Source organism: Phytophthora sojae (genome assembly GCF_000149755.1).
Source record: "Phytophthora sojae unplaced genomic scaffold PHYSOscaffold_31, whole genome shotgun sequence".
Taxonomy (NCBI): domain Eukaryota; phylum Oomycota; class Peronosporomycetes; order Peronosporales; family Peronosporaceae; genus Phytophthora; species Phytophthora sojae.
In genome coordinates this window covers 1-18,741 of record NW_009258145.1, presented here as the reverse complement: position 1 = coordinate 18,741, position 18,741 = coordinate 1, and the positions used below count along the sequence as shown (strand labels likewise).

The 18,741-nt window shown below is 55.9% G+C and overlaps 7 protein-coding genes across 7 annotated transcripts; 2 read left to right on the top strand and 5 right to left on the bottom strand.

The window, feature by feature from the left end:
- Window positions 1-1,581: 1,581 nt before the first annotated feature.
- On the bottom strand, window positions 1,582-3,435 carry PHYSODRAFT_536271 (hypothetical protein; the record flags this gene model as incomplete). Its single annotated transcript, XM_009541752.1, has 1 exon — window positions 1,582-3,435. The coding sequence occupies one exon, from the start codon at window positions 3,433-3,435 to the stop codon at window positions 1,582-1,584; it is 1,854 nt and encodes a 617-aa protein (XP_009540047.1).
- Window positions 3,436-3,630: 195 nt separating this feature from the next.
- On the bottom strand, window positions 3,631-5,256 carry PHYSODRAFT_536257 (hypothetical protein; the record flags this gene model as incomplete). The annotated part of the gene is made up of 4 exons (XM_009541751.1): window positions 3,631-4,205; window positions 4,287-4,580; window positions 4,698-4,858; window positions 4,982-5,256. 4 exons carry the CDS (start codon window positions 5,254-5,256, stop codon window positions 3,631-3,633), a joined length of 1,305 nt encoding a protein of 434 aa, XP_009540046.1.
- A 1,636-nt stretch (window positions 5,257-6,892) lies between these two features.
- On the bottom strand, window positions 6,893-7,522 carry PHYSODRAFT_426658 (hypothetical protein; the record flags this gene model as incomplete). The annotated part of the gene is made up of 1 exon (XM_009541750.1): window positions 6,893-7,522. A coding segment is annotated over one exon (630 nt), but the record flags the coding sequence as incomplete, so codon positions are not given.
- Window positions 7,523-7,793: 271 nt separating this feature from the next.
- Window positions 7,794-8,003, bottom strand: PHYSODRAFT_407714 (hypothetical protein; the record flags this gene model as incomplete). The annotated part of the gene is made up of 1 exon (XM_009541749.1): window positions 7,794-8,003. A coding segment is annotated over one exon (210 nt), but the record flags the coding sequence as incomplete, so codon positions are not given.
- Window positions 8,004-9,098: 1,095 nt separating this feature from the next.
- Window positions 9,099-10,628, top strand: PHYSODRAFT_536270 (hypothetical protein; the record flags this gene model as incomplete). The annotated part of the gene is made up of 1 exon (XM_009541748.1): window positions 9,099-10,628. One exon carries the CDS (start codon window positions 9,099-9,101, stop codon window positions 10,626-10,628), a length of 1,530 nt encoding a protein of 509 aa, XP_009540043.1.
- Window positions 10,629-11,885: 1,257 nt separating this feature from the next.
- Window positions 11,886-15,313, top strand: PHYSODRAFT_536295 (hypothetical protein; the record flags this gene model as incomplete). Its single annotated transcript, XM_009541747.1, has 3 exons — window positions 11,886-12,594; window positions 12,747-14,911; window positions 15,032-15,313. The coding sequence occupies 3 exons, from the start codon at window positions 11,886-11,888 to the stop codon at window positions 15,311-15,313; spliced, it is 3,156 nt and encodes a 1,051-aa protein (XP_009540042.1).
- Window positions 15,314-15,678: 365 nt separating this feature from the next.
- On the bottom strand, window positions 15,679-18,379 carry PHYSODRAFT_566849 (hypothetical protein; the record flags this gene model as incomplete). The annotated part of the gene is made up of 1 exon (XM_009541746.1): window positions 15,679-18,379. Exon 1 carries the CDS (start codon window positions 18,289-18,291, stop codon window positions 15,679-15,681), a length of 2,613 nt encoding a protein of 870 aa, XP_009540041.1. The 5' UTR covers window positions 18,292-18,379.
- Between the last annotated feature and the right edge of the window lie 362 nt (window positions 18,380-18,741).

Here is an 18,741-nt window from a genome sequence, read left to right as displayed (position 1 = left end):
CGCTCTACTATGAGGAGTGCGGCAATCCAGCGGGGAAGGTGAGTGCAGCGGCGCTAGGAAGGAGAGGCGTTGAATCATTGACCGAAGCGTCTTTCGCAGCCTGTGGTCATTTTACACGGCGGGCCAGGGAGTGGCTGCTCGGAAGATATGCGGCGCTACCACGACCCTCAACACTACCGGATCATTCTATTGGATCAGCGAGGTGCCGGGCGGAGTACGCCGTTCGCATCACTGGAAGACAACACGTACGATTGTGTCAAAAGCCCGAACTCCACGCAATACCTCACTTGACTCCTTCTACATGTAGCACGTGGCACTTGGTGGACGACCTCGAAAAGCTACGGGTGCACTTGCAGGTTGAGCGCTGGCAAGTTTTTGGAGGGTCTTGGGGTAGTACCCTGGTACGTCCTGCGCGCTCCTGTTTAGTGGTGGGATGACTGGCTAACAGCACTGCTGTAATTGATCAGGGAATCGCGTACGGGATCTCTCACCCAGAGAGAGTGCTGGAGCTGGTTTTGCGTGGCATATTTCTTCTGCGCAAGCAAGAAATCGACTGGACGTACCAAGTAAGCGTCAATTGCGGGCAAGGTGGTTATTCAGTCGTACTCACCACTATCTTGATAACTACTTGCTGGACCCTTGTAGCATGGAGCAAACGTCATGTATCCTGATCGGTGGGAGGCATTTCGAGACACCATCCCAGAACAAGAACGGGATGACATCGTGGCTGCGTACCACACGCGTTTGACTTGCGATGACGCAGCGGTGCGTGTACCTGCTGCAATCGCTTGGGCCACTTGGGAGCGCACAATAAGCAACCTAGTTCCGTCGGTAAGAGGAATCGCAAGTACTTCCCTGCCGATGTTATCTCGATTGCACGTGATGATATCGTTTGTACTCCACTTTGTAGTCTGACGCTGCTGAAAAAGTGGCGACCAACACGAAGGCAACCGAGGCATTTGCCCGCATTGAGAACCACTACCTGGTTCACAAAGGGTTTCTCGCGTCGGACGACTACCTGCTTGTCAACGCATCTAAGATCCGCCATATCCCAACTGTCATCGTGCACGGAAGGTAAGATCTTACCACGGCAGCAGTACTGTACAAAACTGTTTGCTGACGACACATATCTCTCTGTTCGCGATGTACAGATACGACGTGGTGGCCCCAGTGCAGACGGCGTGGGATCTGCACAAGGTGTTACCCAAATCCGAGCTTCACGTTGTCCAAACTTCCGGCCACTCTGGAATGGAGCCACCAACCGTGAAAGAACTCGTGAACGCAACCAACAAGTTCAAAATGCAGTAAAGCTGCAACGCGATTGCATGAGAGACAGGTCATGAGCGGCCCAAAGACCTAAAACGAACGCCTTGTAGCTTTACCTTCTCCCATACGCTGTCGCTTTCGGGTTTCGTATGGTGCTGCTGGGCGCAACACCGTAACAGGTACCCTGCTTCTTGGACCAGCTGCAGCAACTGCAAAACGGTCCTCCTCGTAGTAGCCAACGAACACGCGGCCTGGGAGCAATCTTCTCACTGCTAGGACTTCGGCTGATGACTTCAACACAAAATTGCCGCACGACTAACGATCCGGACAAACTGCAATGAAAATTGGTGGGTCCGCATCTTTAGTAGTCTCGACACCAGCTGGGTAGAATATTTTGTTCATGTTCATCAGTTCTTGCTCGCTAATCTTGTGCTTCCTGGCACCAACAATCTGCAGATATGCCACGCTCTTCTTCCCACTTACGGACTTGATCTTGGCAATGCTGTCGATGTTGGGAAAGCTATCGCTAGCGGGGTACCAATAGGTCAGCTGTTTTGAATCTCGCCACTGCACCAGCTCAGTTTTGTAATGGCTAGCCGTCCCCCAACATACAGCTCCACCTTTGCACAACGTCAGCAATTTATAATCTTGATACCGAGGTTCTTCCAGTTTCCTGAATGCCGGCGGATCATATTCTGCGATGTAGAGATTCAATGCGTTGTCAGAAGCAAGCTTGTGTATGTAGATTTTGAGAACGCTTCCAGCCAGCGATGCGTGTTCAGTCCTTCGCGCCCAGGTGTAAATCTGGTACAATGCGTCTGAATCCACTCTGAGTGAGAGTGCACGAACAGCGTATTCAGAGTCAATGGATTGCACCCAGTACCGTCGAGCAGTGAGCTGTTCTGTTGTGAGAGGGTCATTGTTTCCGACAAACGTACGCCGCAAAATATCGACTTGTGTATCCCCAGCCAATATGTTAAGCTGGTTGGAAAAGAGAGCCGCCACCTTCTCCACTTCACTGGTTGCATCATCGATGGCCTGGCGTATTCCCTCCGGAGTGTCCAGCGTAAATTCACGCACGCTTCCGCCAGAGTAGTAGTATCGTTCGTCCATTTCGTCAGCTCCAAAGTTGTAAATCAACCGTCCCAAGGACCACAAATCCTTCTCCGACCAGCAAGGCAACAAGCAACAGTATGCCTCTTTGCGCTCTTGAGACGTCAAGTCTACTCGCTGTGATGTCGCTAGCAAGTTGAACGTCTCCAGCCCTTCCGGGATACTTCCGTAGTGGAAGCCATCTAACAGCAACCAGACGTTCCCAACGCCATGCTGCTGAATGAGACCATCGTAAACTTCAACAGCTCGCTGCGTCTTGCACCTCTGCTCTGAAAACTGTACGACCTCGCCATCTTCGTAGCCCAGGTAAATCAGGCAGGGTTCCGGTTCCTGTCCAAGTTTCTTCAAGCGTCGGTACACCAGCACATTCTTGTGGTGCTTGAGCACAAGATAGAACGCCAGCACGCACAAGAGCGTCGACTTGCCGATTCCCGGAGACCCGATCAGAATACTCTTCTTGTTCATGTGCGTAGTCTTGCGAAACCATCCAACCGTGAACACCTGCACCACTTTCTTTTCTTCCAGTCTCCAAAAAATCTTCCCGTCGTTACTGCATCCGCCGAAAGTACTCATAAATCTGAAGATGGACGGGATGTGGTGCACGGCACCCACGTCCCATTCAGTCAATGAAGCGCACTCTTGAGCAAACTTCTCCGGGTTATCCAAGGCAGCCGTGCAGACTGCTGACTGATGGGGAACCACCACCAGAACGTGAACTTGGCCTTCACCTGGTTGAAAGTTCTCGCCGAAGTACTCGACGTCCTTGATCCACAGTGAAGGGTCCATCCACTTGAAGCCTTGGTGATATTCGTCCTCATCGAGCTTTAGGGGGAGTTTTAGCGTCACATCCGCCGCGCCAGCCGCACTGAGCCACCTTTCGCCATACTTCGCCAAAAAGAGCTGCAGATCCTTCACATCGACATTTTTCAGCTTGTTTTGGTTCTCGTGCTTGATCGCCGTCTTCAACGAGGCCACCTTCCTCCAATCCTCGATTACCACATTGAACGAGCCTCCCTCCTCACCAGCAAACGCGCATGTTAACACGAGCTCTACCATCTTTTTGCGAGGAGGATTCTGGAATGAGAAGGAATTGAGAAGAAAATTCTGGATCGATTTTTAAGCGGGGTCGAGAGCCCTTCAAGCACCAAGCTTTTGTCATTCCATGCCCAAGTTCGACTCCAAAAAGCTCAGAGGAAGCCAAGCCGAATAGCAAATGAACACTTCATATTAAATACGGTCGTTAGAGACCTGTTAGTCTGCCTGGACAGTGGCTGGCGGTTGCTCCGGTTCGTCGGTGCGCACGCGTTTGGCTGCTGAGGCATCTACGTCAGGTCCGCGCTTCCCGTTAGCCGCGCCAGCCTTGCCCTTCTTGTAGCCACCGTGCTTGGCACACAAGCCCGACGTTCCACGCGCACCCGTAGTGCATCCCTCAACCGTGCAGCGGTAGCCACCTCCGTGAAAGAGGCACATGCTGCTGCTGCCTTGTGCGCCCTTCGGACAGTTCGGAGCTGCACAACGCTTGCCGCCGCCGTGCTTTTGACACAGTCCAGACTTGCCACGAGCACCCTTCGTACAGCCCGGGGTAGTGCACGGTCGAAAGACATTCTTCGCGCGCGGCTTCTTCGCTCCAGGACGACGCGGTGTAGTCACACCGGACCTTGCAGCACCACCCTGAGGAGTGATAAGACCCGTGTGAATCTGCGCCGCGCCGTTGGTCGGAGTCGTGATTGAAATCGCGCTAAGAGCACTGTGGAAGGACTGCATGCCCTGGTTGGCGGGTTGCGCCTCGCCGCTGTCGACAAAGAGACCTGGGTACGGAGCGCTGACTTGCGTGTCAACCGGCGAAAGCATACTGCCGAACGTGCCAGGAACGCTGGGGGCATAGCCCATTGAGCCGGTGGCGGCACTGTATCCCCCTGGCGCGCTGAAGTATTGTCCCTCCATAGGCCGTCCGTCGTCCTGCGTAGATGAAGCACTGCGAGTCGGCAAATAGTTGGTGAGCGTATCCGCGACCGAATCCAGAGGCTGAAGCTGCTGGATCTGGTATCCGGATGACGTAGGCGCAGTTTCAGACGCCGACGATAGCGCATTGGCGGCACTGTCTAGCGAAGGCACGGTGCCGTCAGTCGATGTCAGCGCAGCAGTCGTCACGTCCAGCGTGTGCTGAATGGACGACAGCAACATCGCATCCGAAAGCGAGGCTGAGGTAGCCGCAGTGCCGGTAGCAGTCACTCCACCCGCGGACGACGTCGACGCCTGGTTCTCCTCTGCTCTGCTGGTGCTGAACTGCCTGTTGCTGCCGATCGACGTGGCTGGACGCTTATCCCTCGGAGACGCTGGAACTCGTGGAATCGACGACGACGGTCGAAACAGTTCGTGGTTCTGGAACAGCTTCTCGGACACCGGGATCTCTGCAAACTCCGTCTGACGGGGCATCGTGCCCATGAACGCACTGGTCTTGCCTCGGAACTGCTTGCCGCTGCTCGTGGATGATGACGAGCTTCCAGGCGGGGGGGCAGGCAGCGTGCGTCCGTTCGTAACCCTCGGTGTCCCATCCTTCTTGGAGGCGACACTCTCGCCGGCTTTCGGCGGTCGCTCGGACGGGTCCAGTCGGAAGTTGCCGGGCAGCAGCTTGTCCTCCCCGAGGAAGATGCTCAGCGGGTTCAGCATGGGCCTGTAGTTGGGCACGTTGTCCGTCACCCGCGGGATGCAGAACGGGTCGGAGCGCAGCACCACGGCGGGCGACTCCTCCTTGAGCTTGTCGTTCGTGAACAGGTAGTGCATGTCCGCCACGTTCTTGGTGTTGTAGAACTCCTCCCCCGGTTCGGGCATGTACACGCCCGCGCGCATCTTCTCCACCACCTCGGGCGCCGGCATGTCGGGCGCCTTCTCTTCTCCTTCTCCTTCGTCTTCGTCCTCAACAGTCGCAGCCTCAGCTTCTGCTGCCACTTGATCACCGAAATCCTCGACGTTCTGTGTCATAGTGTGGGGTCTGGCAGGTCTCTCGTCTCCGCTCTCGTCCGAGGAGCTCTCGGTGACCTCGTGCACTCTGCGGTCCTCCTGGTCCTGGTCCTGCTGTTGCTGCTCTAGTTCTTCTTGCTTCTGCTGCTGGAGGTCGCGGTGTTTGTCCGCGTCGTCGTCTTGTGATCGCCGAAGGGCGGTGGCTGCGTCCGCGCTCGCCATGAGGGCTGCTGCGACTTGTGCAGAGTGGCTATTAGCGTTAGATGGAGTTGGGGGTGGTGCGGGCTTGAGCGGCGCAAAGGCCTGTGGGCATGCTGCTCTCCGCGCGGATTGTGAACCACTGGGCGCCACTGGAGACTGCAGGGCCCACTTTGACTTGTGAACATGGAGTTTCTCTTGGCCGCGGAACGGCCAGTTCTCAGACCTGCTGCCCTGTGGGAAATTAAGTATTGAGAGTGATGTGGTATATGGAGGGGGTTCAATGTCGTTTTGTGTTTGGTTATTACCGAAGCGAAAACGGCAGAGTATCTGTTATAACAAATACTCCGTGGTTCTTGATATTGAGCTGGGCGACCCAAGCAGGTAGGACTCAACCATCCGATTGGTAGGGTTATGTGTTAACAGAGTCCATTTTCTAAACTGTTGACTTGATCAACTTGGTGTATCCACATGGGATACGTATTATCAGAGGTTTCAGCAGAAATGAATACAAGTACGGAAAGGGGCAATTACCTTGCCGAGCCGCGAGACCTGGTCGGTGGTCACCTCAGGCTCGAACGGCGGTGCCGTGAGCCATGTTTGCAGGCGGCCACAACGTCTTCAGCGTCATGGAGATGGCGTGTTCTGACCCGCAGCGCGTCGCCGATCAGCCGCAAAATGGACCCATCTACGGATCGGGCCAGTCGTTTAACAAACTGAAGCGATTCGCATTCAGCTCGTCGACAATCTCTGCGAGAACCTACCTTCACGTATCGTGAAGCTTCGAGTAGCGGAAACGCAGTGATAAAGGTGCAGCCTCGACCCTTGAATGCCGGTCTCGAGGCCCTCATTAAGGAGGCCCCCTCCAGCATCGATGCGCCGCGTTGCCGATCCCGACGCGGTGTGCGTCACGGCCACTTCAACGTCAACGCCGTGCTCCACATCTGGGTGAGAGGCAGGGCCTGCGGGAACTCTGGGTCGTTGTTCAACCCTTCCGACGTGAGGCGCGCTCGACGAGCTCGAGCCATGTGGGGGAGGCGATCCCATGCACGATGGGCATGGTATCGTAGATGTATCCACGATAACAAGCCCCAGACTTTTGTCGCCTTCAGAGAAACCTGCTATTTTGAAATAATTACAAACCCGCACGCAACTCACTGTTCATCATGTTGAACCACATCTGCTCGACTCAGTTGCGCCGTGCAACCCTGAGCAAACATTTTTTTCCCACTTCGTACCATTCCTCAACTGCCTACACGTATAGCTGTAGTAGTGCTTACACCGCCGGCCTGACTGTGCCAACCGGGCTCTCAGTGCCAGTCGAGAAGCTGCTGGGGCCCTTCTTGGCCGCAGCTGCAACGGCGGCGGTGTTGTTGGAAGTCGCCGAGCCTCCCTCACCGATCTTGGCGCAGTCGATGTAGACCTGCCACTCGAGCAGCGTCCCCAACCAGTACATGGTGAGGCGCTTCTTGCCCTCGCACTTGGCCTTCTCGTACGGGAACTTGCCGTCCGGGTACGCCGCGCGGCAGTTGGGCGTGAAGGGCATGGCCACTTCGTCGTCGCACCAGATCTCGCAGGGTCCGTCGTGGATCATTCCGCCGCCGTACCATTCGACTTGGTCCGGCAGGGGCTGCACTGCGCCGTCAACGGGGTCTGTGAATCCGCACTCGGCGGTCTTGGGCAGGTTGAAGCGGCCCTTGGTCATGTCCTGCGTCGAGTACATGAACTCTTTGAGCGACTTGTACTGCGACGCCTTGAGAGCACGGTCAAACGCCGCAGTGTTCTTGGAGTAGTCGGGGTAGGTGGTGAAGATGTCACCCGGCTTGGGGGTCAGCGAGGTCATGGGGATGGTGGACTGGAAGTTCCCTCCATACCCAGTGCCCGTCAACGTGAGTGCAGGCTTGACCAACTTGCCATGGGCCTCGACGCTGGAAGCCACTAGCGAGGTGAAGCCGAGGGCGAGGACAGAGGTCGTGGAGACCATTGATGCAATTGCCTTGGAGTTGGCTTGGGGAGAATTTGCGAATGAGCATGAGTATGTCTGGTGGTTCGGCCTTGTAGATACCTACGTCCAGCTGCGGGTACAGGCTTACACTTTGATTGTAGTAGTAGAAGAGATTTTATTTGGACTACTATGATAGCCATTAAAATCCTAAAGAAGATTTCATCATCACCACTAATGGCCATTCTCTTGGTAGCTGCATGCTGCTTACCCGTACTTGTCCTGGTTGCTCAAGGATTAATAGAAAACTGTCGATACAGTCCTCCATCAACTTGCCTTGTTCAACTGTTTGTGGACTCATCTTGTCCCTCCTTGCTATTGCCTTCAACTGACGAACTCCCGTCACCCGGAACTCGACGCAACTTTGCTCTACCGATGTTGGTTCTCCTTCAAAGATGAGCCTGTTGCGCACCATCCATTGCGTTGTGCTGCAAACGGTAGCTGAAATTCTCCAAAGACGTTTCAAGGCTTACACTTTGATTATTACCACTATTTGTACTGTTGTTTACTTTTTGACCTCCTTTGCCTGCGTAGTTTGCAGCGGATGGCGAGATGGAAGCGATGTACTTGTAGATGTGAAGCGCTGAATAAGCGGTGCAGCAGAAAACGCATCAGCTGGAGGAGCAGATCCGTCGTTGCATCTTACAAGGCTGAGAGCAAGACTGACTTGTTGGGGATCTTCAACGTTTCGTCGCTGAGTGTTGAGCATCGTTTGATCGCCCTACCGTCTTGAAGTATCGGGTATTAGACTAATACATGGACTACTTGCTATTAGCGCGCAGTGCTGTATACGTGGTCGTCCTCTACAGACGCGTAGAATAATCCTGGTTGTAGCCTGGTGCTTACGTGCGCATAACGAAACGAATCAGGAGGTGTTGGTTCGATCTTACTACATGTATTGACTCGTTTTAGCTGGGTGCCTACATGTAGCTGACGAGCTCTGTCACTTCGGCTTGTACGACCACCTGCGTGTCGATGCCATTGACGACTCGCAGAATGCACACAAAACCAAAGCGCAACTGGTGTTGTTCACTGTGTGGAACAAAAACCTTCCACGAAGAGCTCGTATGCCAGTTGGATTTCATTGTCTCGTTATCGTTGAGTTTATTGGCACCGATGAACTCGGCCGATGCTCACGGCGGCGAGAAAGTCGACGTCATGATGGAGGTTGTGTCAGCGTTAGACAAGCTGCTGCTGCGTAGCATAGGAAGCAGAGATCGCAAACATTGAAATCGTGTTGTCCGTATTGTGTCAGTCCTGAAAAGAGGTCGAAGCTCAAGTGGCAGCGCACAAAGGCTCAAAGATGGAGGAGCTGGGGCAAAGCCCGCGCTGCTCGACACGGTGTCCATCTCCTCTGGAAGCTGCCATGGTATTATGCGCACTCGTTACCATTAATAGGATGGCAAGGCGCTTCGCTCAAAGTACGCAGCTCCGTACAATCCCACGCGTGCTGCTCGAGTCGTTGCAGAACTATTCGTGGCTTGATGAGGTTGATGCAGCTCGCAGCAGCTCTTGGTGCTCATTTACCGACACACACAAGCGAGAACGAAGTGAAACCATGGCGTCGACCTCCGTGCTCCAGCATTTCGAGGTGTATCAGAAGGCGCGCGTGACGTTCGTGCAGGCCGTGGCGGAGGCCGCGACGCGACCGCAGAACATTGAGGTCATGCAGAACGCCGGCGTGATGCAGCTGCTGCGTCCGCTGCTGCTCGACAACGTGCCCAGCATCCAGCAGTCTGCAGCATTGGCGCTCGGACGTCTCGCCAACTACAGCGACGACTTAGCCGAGGCGGTCGTGGGCAACGAGATTCTGCCGCAGCTCGTCTATTCACTCTCGGAGCAGAACCGATTCTACAAGAAGGCAGCGGCCTTCGTCCTGCGCGCGGTGGCCAAACACTCACCGGAATTGGCTCAAGCTGTAGTCGACTCGGGGGCTTTGGAGTCGCTGGTGCCGTGTCTGGAGGAGTTCGACCCGACAGTGAAAGAAGCGGCCGCGTGGGCGATCGGCTACATCGCGCAGCACACGGGCGAGCTGGCACAGCACGTCGTGGACGCTGGAGCTGTGCCGTTGCTCGTGCTTTGCATCCAGGAGCCTGAAGTGGCGCTCAAGCGCGTCGCGGCGTCCGCCCTCAGTGACATCGCCAAGCACTCGCCCGAGTTAGCCCAAGCGGTCGTCGACCCGGGCACCGTGGCCTACTTGGCGCCGCTGATCCAGCACCCGGACGCCAAGTTGAAGCGGCAGGTCTGCAGCTGCTTGGCGCAGATCTCCAAGCACTCGGTGGACCTGGCCGAGATCGTCGTCGAGGCCGAGATCTTCCCCAACATCCTCTACAACCTCAAGGACATCGACCACACTGTGCGCAAGAACGCCGCCACCTGCATCCGCGAGATCGCCAAGCACACTCCGGAGCTATCGAAGCTCATCGTGAATGCAGGAGGAGCCTCGGCACTTGTCGACTACGTAGCGGAAGCAACGGGCAACAACAAACTCCCCGGGATCATGGCCATCGGCTACATCTCGGCCTTCTCGGAGACGCTGGCGCTCGCGGTTATCACATCCAAGGGCATCACTCCGGTTAAGAGCGCGCTCATCTCGGAGCCTGAAGATCACATCAAAGCGGCGAGTGCGTGGACTTTGGGGCAGATCGGACGTCATACACCGGATCACTCGCGTGCAGTAGCTGAAGCGGACGTGCTTCGCCATCTATTGGCCTGTATGATCCACCCGAACAGCTCCGATGACCTCAGGATCAAGTCGAAACGCGCGTTGAAGAGTGTTTTGGCCAAGTGTACCCATCTGCAGGCACTGCAACCGCTACTGCGTGACGCCCCCGTGAAGGTGCAGAAGTATATTCTGAAGCAGTTCGCGCAGATGCTACCACACGATCTCGAAGCCAGGCGCTCGTTTGTGCAGAATGGGGGCTTGGAGCTGCTGCAGCAACTGAGCGAGGTGGCGGGAGGCAAACTGACCGAGTACATTCTCGAGATCAACAACTGCTACCCCCCGGAGATCGTCGAGTACTACTCGCCGCACTACTCGAAGACTCTGCTGGACAAGCTGGACGACTACCAGCCTCAGGTGCGGTAGAGTTATTATATTGAAACTGAGTTTGCACTCGGAAGTCTTTGGAGCTGTTGCCCCGCTTAACTGAGATCCCGCCAGTATACTTGCATGCATGAACCGTTGTGTGCGGGTGTTTTTCTTTCTTTGGCTGGAGCAACCGATCATTGCATATCGTCTTCTAAGAGCCTTTAGTAGCTCTTCGTTGAACCTTGAACTTCGCCGAGATTGCACTCATGCTGAGCGATTCCATGACAGACTCGTAGCACCGATACCAGTGACACGCACTACCAGAACACTTGACCAACTCTCACTGCCGCTCTCTCCCTATTTTTTTTAATAAACATCGCTATCGGCCCCGATTTTCACTCAAAACAATTTTTCCTCAACCATGTACACACAACTTGAAGGTTGGCACAAATGCTACCCTGCTCTGTTGCGGTGAACGATGGTGCCGTGGCAATGAAGAGACTTCCAGTACAGGGTCAGAAAGCGGCGGAGGTGGGGTCACTGAATGGGTGGAAGGGTAATGTCCACTTCCTCGAAAGCCACAACTGAGGTCGGAACTTCGGTGAAGCCATCCATGAGTTTACCAAAGATGCTGACCCGATGAGCATTGAAGTTGTCGTGGGAGCGCCATAACGAAGTACTGTAGCTCCTTTGCAGCTCTCGATACTCCAAGCCTTCGAACGGCGAATAGACGAAGCGAAGGGGACCGTGTCCGAGTGAGCAGAAAAATATTGTCGCGTCTGCACTGTCGATAGGCCTGGTACTGCTGGGACCACCTCCGTTTAGCTACTACCCCTGCTGATTTATCACGGAGACCGTTGCGTCAAGCGCTCCCCGGCCCAACACGAAAGTGGTGTGTGTGCCGTTTCCATGGAAGTTTCATCGAACGCGCAAAAACTGCAGACAAAGTCGGAGGGGGCCATGTGGCGGGTCAAAATAAAGGAGCCCGTGGGGGAGGAATGAATCCTCCTCGCAAGTCGCTCGATCGCACGAGCGCATGTGCCAGTTGAAGCGGCGCGCGGTTCGTCCGAACCGAGCCGAGGCTGAAGCCCAAAGCTGTTGTACGCACTCGTTAGTTGGAAAAAGAACCGGACGCAGCAGGGCGAGCCAGTGCCAAGCGAAGTCACTGCACGCCACTGCACCCCCAGAGCCCCACAGCTTTGATCGCACGGGGCGTGTGACTGCCTGCTTCGCTTTGCTACCCCGCTCTGAAGACTTCCACGCGCAGTCACGAATTTCTACTCGACCAGCAACAAGTGATCGGTTTACAACACTATGGACCGGATGCTGAGCTCCCCGACCAAGCAGAAGGCTCTCGTGCGGCTCATGAGCTCCGATCCGTCCTTGCTGAACGGTCTGGACGATGATCTGCTATCTTCCATTACGTTGTTGTCAGATCCCCCCAAGAGGGGGTACGACCGGAGACCAGCAGCGCTCGTGGGCAGCAGGGACGTCACAGAGAGGAAGACCATTCAGCTCTACCCGGAAGACGCGTCTTTCGCCACAGAGAAGAAGACGCGGGCACCGACACCGATGCTGCTGCCCGGAGGGATCAGCAATGCAAAGAGGGCGGCGTTGGCTCGAGCCAATACGGTGCTATTGTCACCGTCCAGCAACGCTGCTGCAGTTGCGGCTACGATGAGTTCGAAGCAGGACGGAAGGATGACGAGTGGGTTTAGCATGTCTCGAAGCACGTTTACCCCGGTAAACTACCAGGAGAAGCCCCCGCCGCTGGTTCTGCTTGACGACAGCATGCTGAGTCTAGTGGATGGAGGAGGTTCGAGGATGAAGACTCGAGGGGTTGGATCCACCAAGAAGAAAGCCAAGAGAGCGAGACGTAGAGAGCGGAAGAAGAACTCGACCAGCAGCAGCAGTGGCAGTGGCAGCAGCACCAACAACAGCGAGGACGAGAGCTATCATCAAAAGACGACAGGAACTGGTTCAAGGGCCTCAGTGGACGGCAGCACGAGCGCTGCATCCGACAGTGATGAAGGCACACAGATTGCGAGCCAAACAATCACTGCGTCGTCTCGGTTGTTGCTGGATCACCACCACTTTGTGTCGCCGGACCAATGGATTCCACGGAGGTGAGTGCGTTCATCCCTTCCAATGTTCTCTGTATGTTACTTACAAAAGTATTTGTTACCAGTGCTCGGAAGGCTTGCTACGTCTGTCTGCGGGAGTTCCGAGTGCTCCGCAAACGGCATATCTGTCGGATGTGTGGCGAAGTAATCTGCAGTCGGTGCTCGGTCTTCCGCGAGGTGAATCTACCCGTGATTGAGAACAAGTTCCGGATCTGCTCCTGCTGCTTCGTAGCGTATCGGAAGAGACTGGAGGAGGAGACTGGCCACCAAAACCAAGAAGAAGTTGAAGCCGGCGCCACTGATCCAACCAGCGATAACAGTCCTGACCATCGGGAGTCAGCAGCGACAGAAGCCCCACCACGACAGACCTCGCCTGCGATCCTACAAGACTCGCCGTCCCTATCGCCGTCCGATAACACTTCGGATCACTCGTCCTCACGCAACACCATGAACACCATGTCCGACTACTCGTTCAGCAGTGATACGCCATGGGATATGGCCAACTTCTCGTACAGCAGTTTCTCCTCTGGATCCCGCAACATGGAGGAGGAACTCGAGGCCGTTCTCAAGGCGAAACAACTCGAGAAAGAAGTCGAGGCTAGTCAGCAGCGGATCCAAGCTCTGGAAGCTCAAATTGTCAACCAGGAGAGCCAACAAGACCTGCTCTCAACGGAGCAACAGCTGCAGCTTCAAGAGGCTCGAGCCACGATTAAACTGCTGCAAGAACAGCTCCGACTGCAGGAGATCAACGCGCGACAAGCCGCGTACAACCGCGACTCCATTTGTCTAAGCAAACTGCGACAGACCGAGCTCTACGCCAATGAAGACGACGAGAGTGAGGCGCTCAAGAAGAAGCTGAAGGTGCTCGAGAGGCAGCTGAAGCAAGCCGGTATCTCTGTGGCGGAGGTTATTCCGTACGAACTGGCGAAGAAGAAGGTGGCGGAGATTTCCAAGCGGCTGCAGGAGATCGGGTCGTCCGAGGTGGTGCTGGAGAACAAGCAGGCTCAGGCTGCAGCACGGAAAGAGTACTACATCCTTGAGCAGGAGATGGAGAAGTATCACATGGCGCTCGTTATGACCGACGAGTACATTGAAGAGCAGCGGAGACAAGAGCAGGAGTGGGAAGACGGGAACCGAGTTCTCAATCTCAAGGCTCTGCGCTTGCTGCGGTCTGCGATTCCTGTCAACATCGCGAAGTTGTCCGAGCGAGAGTTGATCGAGCTCGTGACACCGACTGGAGTCAAGTTCCCAGCGGAGCTCGCACGCCGAATTAAGCGGACGAATGCACTGCAACTACTACGGACTGACCCGAAGACTATCGCCAAGATGCATCCAAGTGTCATTGACGGGTATCGCACAACGGGTCTCACTTTGCTGGAGCGCCGTGCACTGCACGTCGTACTGCAAGACCCTTTCCACGAGTGGAAGAAGCAGCAGAAGGACGAAATGGCTCAGAAGAAGTTCGCATGGTACTGCAAGCTGAAGGAGGCGTTTGTTACCGCGGCCACGAACTTCCACAACCACTGCGAATCGAGTGACTCAAGCGATTCGTCTCACACCTGCAAACTCTTGGGGTTATCCTGCCCAGTGCGAGCCGAGGAGAAGATCCGGAAGCTCTACTGCGGTCTCGGGTTCACAACCGACGCTGAGTTTATTCAAGAGGATATCTTGAAGAGTGAACCGGAGGGGGCAGGTGAGAAGGCCCTGCTTGAAGCCCAAGCTCACGCTCGAGAGATGGTGGCCAACCAGCGACAGAGAGACTTGAAGGCGCACTACAAGATGAACATGCGCCAGGTCGCTCAAGCAATCGGCGCGTTGGAAGAGATGGATTCGATCCTGGAGCACGTACGGGAGATCGATGATTCTTTCCCGGTTTCTGGTGATCGCGAGCAGCTAAGGCAGTGTAATGCACTGCTGAATAACGCACGAGATCTGATGCTGCTTCTGGCTAAGCGTGTGGGCATTTGCATCACGGGGAAGCGAGATCCAGCGAAAGATGAGGAGGACACCCGATCACCCGTTGAAATCCGTGAAGCCAGTCGTGCCATCAATTACCTGCAGGAGATCCTCGCTGATGTCAACGCACTGCTGTTCAGTGAGGAAAGAGCAAGCAAGTCGGTTACGGCGGCGGCGACAATGAAGGCTGTTCAGGAGTTGGTGGACGATGTGCAGCTGAAGAATGAGGTAGCCATGGCAAAAATGCCCGAGCTGTCTCCAGTCAACGCACAATGCAACGGCAAACGAGTTCCTTGGATGAAGAGGGAGGTTAGTGACGAATCTCTTGATCAGCAGCGTGACTCAGTCGATGATAGCTCATCAACCTCAGGAGTTACCAAGCCGCAAGGACACCCAGCTTCACTCTCTACAAGCGCTCTGCTTTTTGACGCTATCAAGGCTCGACGAAAGCAGAGCGTCAAGCGCGCAGATTCAAGCGACTGCGGTAGCGGCGGCTCCACGGCTATTAACGCAGTGAAAACCAGCAAGCCGATGGACTTGATGGCTGCCATTCGAGCTCGAAAACGCGCTCAATCCAACGCAAGTGCAGAGGATTCGGTTGCGTCAACAACTATCGTGAACTCACCGAATGCTAGCACTGGCGACGCTGCGAAGTCTGCGTAAGGCCGTTAGATATTTTGCCCAAGACCTCCATGGATAGTAAACACACCGGCAGCGCTCCAAAGGCTAGAGCGCTAGCAGAATCATAATCAAGTTGTTCTTCTCTCACTCAGTGTCACTTCACAGGTTTATTTCATCTCCTGAATGTACACTTCAACACGTAGCGATCAAGCGCAGCCGCTTCCCACCGCGACAAGCCACTTGCCTCGCTGATTCGTCTCCAGCCTTTCATCGCTACATCCGTCGCCATCATCAGCTACAATTGCCTCCGGGTGCTATTCACTATTGCGCTCTGGGCTACTCCCGAGCGATACATGACGCAACGACGACGCTGGGATCTAATGCAGATACTGTAGTTCTTCATTCCCTCACTGCACGATAAAGCACATGTCCACCGGCTTGGGCGAACGCTTGAGCAGTTCCATAGTCTCTCCAAGTCGAAGGTTGCGAGTCGACTGGTTGTTGAACGATACGAGCCAGTCACCCGGACGAAGCTGCGTCAGGCCAGGCGAATAGCCCGAGCCCGTGAGGCGAGACACCACGATCTGGCCGTTCTTGCGCTTGAACGTGATGCCCAGCGGTCCATCGCTCCAGCGCACCCAAAGCTCTGGTAGAGGCAACTGAGGCGCTTGTGCTCCAACGTCCAACGCGTCGTCTCCGTACGAAGGCTGCGGTTTACGACGCACCACGAGCCCCGAGTCGTCGATGTCCGAGTACGTACTCACCATCGTGGCAGCGCCGTTCTGGAGCATGTTCCGCTCTCGCTCCGACTCAATGTACTGGCGTCGAAGCTCCTGCAGTCGGCTGGGCTGGCCTAGAAGACTAGGGGTTTCTTCAGCAGGGGCCAGCGCGGAGTCAGAATACACAGGCGGGGGCGGCAGGGGGTCATCGCTGTGGGCTTCGAACGGAGGCGGGCGTTCGACGTGACCGCCACCTTCACCGTAATAACCGCCGTCTTCATCGTCGGGAATGCCCGGGAGATTGCTGCGAGCAGAGGCAGGGGCCACTGTGATCGGGTCCTTTGCTCGTCCAGAGGCCGTGAATACGTCCATATACGACGGAGGAGGAGGCAGTCCTGTGAGAGACGGGCTCTCATCCCGAGCCTCAGGCGGAAAACTATCTTCCTCTGAATAGTCTTCGATTCCGAGGCCTGCAGGAGGAGGGGCCGCGGGGGACACGCCACCGGGGAACGGAGGAGGCGGCAGGTCGGTGTAGCCGGGTAACCCATTGTCGCCGTCATCGTTCTGAGAGTTGTTGAACTGCTTCGGATGAGACGCGTTTGATCGAGGCGAATCCAGGTAGTCGTAGCTGTGCATGCTGGTGCCGTCGTCTGATGCTGCATAGTTCTCAAATTCGTGCGAGTGGCCACTTGAAAGCTGCCTCACAGATCCTCCGCGGCTTTTGCTTCTTGGACTGTACCCTCCGCTGCTTACTCGGCCTAGCGGTGGACGTCCTGCTGCTGCAGCAGCGGCCGCCGCTTCCTCCTCGCGCAATTTCCTGAACGACGGCACTGCAGAAGACGACGGTACGGGTGCTGGGGCTGGTGTAGGTAGCCCAGCAGGTCTGTCGCGTGAGTGAGAGCGATGGCCGTGACCTGGACTGCGTCCGCGCCGCTGGAAGACGAGCACTACCGGCTTCTGCACCGTCTTTAATAGTTCAAAAGCTCCAGCAATACCCAACGAGTCGACATCCACCCCTGCAATACGCACGAAAATGTCGCCGGGCGTCACTGTGTCGTTGACATTGGGGGCGCCAGCACCTGTAAGTCGCGCCACAACCACGCGGCCCTTGCTGGACGTGCGGATCTGAATACCCAACGGGCCGTCACGCCACATAATCGTGTACTGCCTGGGGTCCAGCGCTACGCCGTCATCCGCTCCTCTGTAGCTCGGAGGGAGTTCACTGAAGCTGTTGCCAGTCGACGGCGGCTGTCTCGCCCCTCCTCTGTGGAACCTCAAATACACCGGCTTGGCCGCGCGCATCATGAGCGTCACCGTACTCTTGAACCCGATCTCTTCCGTGCGTAACCCGTTGATGCTCACCAGTATATCCCCCGCCTCAATCTGAGCCACACTGGGGGTGACCCCCGTCCCGGTCACGGACTTGACCGCCGGGAGTCCATTGCGCTGCTTAAGTTCGCACCCGAGCGGTCCTTCACTCCACACGACATCGTACTCCACATCTGTCGGCTCCTCCGCGGGCGCTGGGTTCGAGAAGGTCGGGGACGACTCCCCCCACGCAGCCCCTCGGTTGCTCCTCATGTCCACAGTCGCCGTAGAGTTCACCGGAGAGCCACAGAAGGCCGACGTGGCGTCACTACTATGAACCGAGCCTGAATTGGGCAATCCCCACTTAGTAGTCGCTGCGGACGCCTCGGACGCCAAGTCACTCAGTTTTAGCGGCCGGAAGTCCAATTTGATGGGGAATTCCGGGTTCTTGAGCTTCTCGATCACCTCACTAAAGGGCGTAGCAGACACACTGACCCCGTTAAGAGCCAGCAGCACGTCACCCGCCCGTGCGTACTGCAGCCCAGTAGCTGCCCCCTTCTTATTAACTCGTCGGATAACCGGCTGCCCATTGGCGTTGGCCTTGAATAAAAGTCCCAGAGGACCTCCGTCCCACGATATTTCGTACGTATCGTCGTCGTCGTCTTCATCGTCATCTTCGTCTTCCTCTCCCTCTCCTCCTCCTTCTTCTTTAACGTTGCTACCGGTTCGGTCGGTGTTGCCGGACCCGTCTAACTTGATATTCTCGGCCAGCGCGAGCGCCTGCAGCTTCTCGTAGACCGTCATGTTGGCCGACAGCTCGCTCGTGCCGCTGTGGTTGCTGCTGCGGCTCTGGTGCGACAGGAACGACATGTTCTCGCGCTCGTCCAGGCTGCGCATCTTCTCCATCTGCCGGTGCACGAAATCCTGCGGACTGAGCGACTCGTCCTCCTCCGAGGACGTGGACACGCCGCGCGCCGCGCGCGGGTCCGCCATGAGGTCTGGGAGGCTGGCGGAATCGGGAGTGGGCGTCTAAGTGGCCGAGCGTCGGACGGAAGGACGGCGCAGGCGAGATTGAGCGCGCGATGGGGAGTGCGCTGCCGAGAAGAGGCGGACCCCGTTATAGGTGATACCAAAGACGACATATAAGGGTTTGTATGGTACAGAATCTGTGAGAGCAAATAAACGGTGGGAATGAATATGAGAAAATGATGTAGGAGCATAGGTTGATGCAGGGATATACGGACGTTATATGGAAGTTTGTATGTGGATGAGAGGGTGTGGCGTTGTGATGGTATAGAGGGCCTCGCATTTTGAGTACGCCGAGTTTAACGGCGTTGTTGTTGCGGTCGCACAGCAAAATGCGGCGCTCACAATCCGCTGACCCCCTGTATCCGGTTCCTAATGCTCGTGTGGGCTGATTGCATACCGTACCCCTTGCTGCCG